The sequence below is a fragment of the Gavialis gangeticus genome, unplaced genomic scaffold, assembly GCF_001723915.1.
Source record: "Gavialis gangeticus isolate Ggan-Ray unplaced genomic scaffold, GavGan_comp1, whole genome shotgun sequence".
NCBI lineage: Eukaryota > Metazoa > Chordata > Crocodylia > Gavialidae > Gavialis > Gavialis gangeticus.
In genome coordinates, this window is record NW_017729013.1 from 4,879,079 (window position 1) to 4,883,095 (window position 4,017).

Consider the following 4,017-nt stretch of genomic DNA (forward strand, 5'->3'; position numbering starts at 1 on the left):
ATATTTGCAAATGGGCAGCACAATATTTTTAATACAGGTAGGGAAAGATGAAGAAGTATTTGAACGGTTTGAGCAACACCACTTCAAGCGTTTCTCAAATTTAGAAAGAACCAGCCTCACCACAACACATACACAATTCCCATTTTAGTTTTCTTCCTATCCTTTTTTCCAAATTAAAACAAAAAATAAATTTAAGGATTACAGTTTAAACTGGACATAACTGGAGTTTATGGAAAAAAGTTTATTAAAAACGCATAAATTCACTGCAATGGAAAGGCACACACTTACATTTTCAACAATTACTAGCAAAAAGTGAGACCAACTTGTGATATCTTTAAGGGATTTAATTTAAGAAACTGATTTAAAAAAGCAGAGTACAGTAAAAGCTGCCTTAAATCGGCACCTTACAAGCTGGCATGCTCCATTAACCGGCTTGTAAGGTAAAAACGAAACCAGAAGTGCCTACCATGGCAGTTCTGGTTTCGCCGAGCCCTCAGGGCAAAGCAGCCTGTGCTGCCAAGCCCCCATGGTATGGGCATAATAGCAGGCTGCGTGGGGCCCACCTCCCTGTCCCTTGGGGCCCAGCAGGAGAGGTGGCGATGTGGCGGGAGGGGCGGTGGAGAAGCAGCAGCCCGAACAGGCAAAGATGCCTGTTTGGGCCTCTCAATTAACCAGCATATTTTGTTATCTGGCACCCCCTGTGCCGGATAACAATGCTTTTGTTGTATTTATTCATCAGGATCCTCTTCCATTGCAATCTCTAAGCATACACTTAGAAATTTAGCCACCCAAAATCACTGGCTCCTTTTGAACACTTTGCCACAAAATATCAACTCTTATCTTAAATCAAAATCTTAACAGGAATGCACTGAAAGCCGGAAATTTGATGTCCAGACATTAAGGCTGCTGCAAGAAATAGTGCTAAAATGGAACTGAAAGATATACCTGTGTATGTCTTTGCAAGTGCAATCTTTTCATCGATCTCAGATGTTTCTGAGGGGCCTGCTTTGGGAACACAAATTAAAAAAAAAAAAAAAGATGTCACTTCTCCAGGCATTAAAATAATGTACTAAGCCAAAATCTTTTTAACTTCTTAAAAGATTTTGTCAGTTATCATTAAAAATTTACTGCTATAAAATTATGCGTAGGGAAGATTCAGTGGACACATGAAGGCACTGACTGCCCACAAACAGGCACGTGGGCTGAATAAACAAGTATTTCAGGCCTGAGCCCCACAAATGGAGGCATGGTGTTTAACCAACAGCCACACTTGGATCCAACTGCAGAAAATGCAATTGTAATGACCACGGAAAAGACTAAATATTTAATGAACTGTATAATCAAAAAATGACTCTCCTTGAATGTCAGTGTACATTTACCATTTACAAGAAGTTAATGGGCTAACTTTGCTTTAAAAGCCTCAAGTTTTTGTAATGACTTTTTTTTTTTAAATTTTCACATTTTTCTTTCAAATAAATTTGAACTCATTTATATTTGAGCTCATTTATGACCGATTAAATTTCTGTTTCCAGCAAGTCTCTCTGACTATACGACTTACATCTACATTCAAGAGACAGTCTGAAAGTGGCAAACATTTCAAATGCTGAAATTTATGAGCTTAATCACATGGCTCTTTTCAAGACTAAGTAACTAGAGCCCTGATAAAAGCTTTTTATAGAAATCAGTATACAACCATTCAACTGACACTTAAATATTAACACCCTTAAGCCTTACCACTTAATGCCAAGGCACAATAGAAAAACTACTTCAGCTAGCCGGAAACATGCGCTTTATTTTAGCATAAGACTATTCTACTTGTATTTGTTCTGTCTCCCTGCTGTGTGAGCAAAAGATCTTTTATATCAGGAACAATATCAGTGCACAAAACTGAGCACATTTGGCATACTTGGACTAAGTGAATGCTTTGATAGTGGGGGTTATGTCCTGTAACCTGCATCATTTGTAGAATAATTTGCAAATACAATCAATAAGATATCACACCCCTTCAGAATCTGTACTCATTTAGGGGCAAGTTTAAAAGAGCACTAGAACACTGATTTTTTCATACTAAAAAAAAAAAAGAAGACATGTGAGCAGCACATCGTAGTTCTGCCCCACAAATCTTGCACTGTCACCATCCCACAATCCAGCCCTGTGATCCCAGGCCCAGCCCCGCTCATCCCACTCCTGGATGCCACTTTCTACCTGCCCACAGCCCCAAACCATCTGCCCAGCCAAGCACACCCTGCTTGCAGGGGACCCAGGCCAGCCTCCATGGAGAGCCCCCCATCCGCTCCACCTAGCACCCCCAGCTGTGGGTGCAGAGTAAACAGGTTTCGGCGTCCAGGCAGTGGGGCCAGGTCCAGCAGAGGTAGCAACACTGGCAGCAGCAGCCAGGAGCTGCTGTCGTCGGGGCTGCAGGAAAGCAGAGTCCAGCCGCTGTGCTACCCCATCCCCACTGCACACCCAGAGCTGGAGGGACTGGCCACATAGGCCATGGCCTGGGCTACCCCTTGCACCTGGGCTGTGCAGGACCAAGGGACCTGCCGGGGGCCAGATAAAAATCCCTTGATGGGCCGGATGTGGCCCATGGGCCATATTTTGCCCACCCCTGGCTCTAAGGAGTCTGAGGGATTTGCAGATGCATCCAATTTTAACACTCTGTACTTTCACCTCTTGGCATCCAGTCATTTAATGATCCTACAATATCGGAATCTAAAAGTAGGGAACTTCAACTGTTTTTACAGGGTACCAGACAGACCCAATCATGCAGTCCCTCTACATCCAGAACTCCCAACAACTTCAACATATCTGGCTACAGGAAGCAGAACTCCTCAAACAATTCTAAACATCCACTTGAAAAACAAGGTAAAACAAGACATCTAATTCCTTCTTGCTCAATTGCATGACAAAACTGCTATCAGTGACTCCTTTGAAAAAAAGTTGCTGTTCTACTATCCCACTGAATCTGGTGGAGTCCCAACCCAAATCCAAAACATTATACACCTAAACCATAAAAGAGGAGAAACAGAGCCTGCCGGACACACTAAAAACTCATTTTGCTTATCCACTGGCAATCAGATCAAGACTGACTGGCTGTTAAATTTGCAGAGCTAAGAAAGTGACAGGTAAGCGTATAAGTCAACATGGCAAAAATGTTTCACGCACTGGGGGGGCTAACTTCCATAACATGAAGACAATGAAAATCAAACCTGTTAATTAGATAAAACTGACACAGCACTTAGATGGAATCCATTACTTTTGAACATCATGTCATTTCCAAGGTCTTAAAAGTTGCAAGAGAGGGACCGAATCCTGGACAGAAGAATGGTATTGAAGCTTAATTTGTTAAATATTCAGAAAAATATTTGTAGATCCTCAAATGAAAGAGTTAAAACATATTGTATCATAAAAACATGTCTTTAGTATAACGCATCATTCAGTTTTAAAGTTATAAAAAAAAAACAAAACCCTACAGATTCTATTACTTCCACTGTAGCTTTTTAAGGAAGATTTACAAGTTTGAGACTTACGAAAGAAAAAAGTCATGTTTTCCCCTCTTTCTGCTACTCAAGGGAATATATTTGTTTGAATTCTGAGAGTTCAGATTTCTTACTCCTAATGAATTATGCACTGGAACAAAACATGTACACATCTGTCACCTATCTGGACCAACACATTAATAATCTGATAGATCATCCTGGTTAACTATGGTAACTTCTTTCATCGCTGAAGTAGCAGAGGATGGTATAGGTGAGTGTCATCATCAGGAATCACTAGTGTTCCACGTTTTCAGTTTGTGCCTATTTTCACTGATAAATTTCCTGATGTTTTATTGAAGTTATTCAGTTTTTAATCGATTTACACCCAGTTTTCAGTTCACTCATTTTTACCAGGTACAGTAAAATCCCTGTTAACTGGCATGAGTGGGGAAGGGCTGGGGGGTGCCGGTAAGCTAGAAGTACTGGTTATCCAAGGCACACGTTTCCGGCCAGATGCGGGGGGGGGGGGGGGGCC

The 4,017-nt window shown here is 41.4% G+C and overlaps 1 protein-coding gene across 9 annotated transcripts in view; it reads right to left on the reverse strand.

Moving 5' to 3' along the window:
- GTF2I (general transcription factor IIi) overlaps positions 1-4,017 on the reverse strand; it is a 120,690-nt gene that overhangs the window by 75,414 nt on the left and 41,259 nt on the right. For 5 of the 9 annotated variants that reach the window (XM_019511395.1, XM_019511396.1, XM_019511393.1 and 2 more), the window contains exon 10: positions 946-1,005. The exons of 1 other annotated variant lie outside the window; for it this stretch is intronic. In XM_019511395.1, coding sequence (XP_019366940.1) covers positions 946-1,005 — 60 coding nt within the window. The remainder of the gene's footprint in view (positions 1-945; positions 1,006-4,017) is intronic. 3 more of the 9 variants (XM_019511394.1, XM_019511392.1, XM_019511399.1) reach the window with 1 other exon arrangement.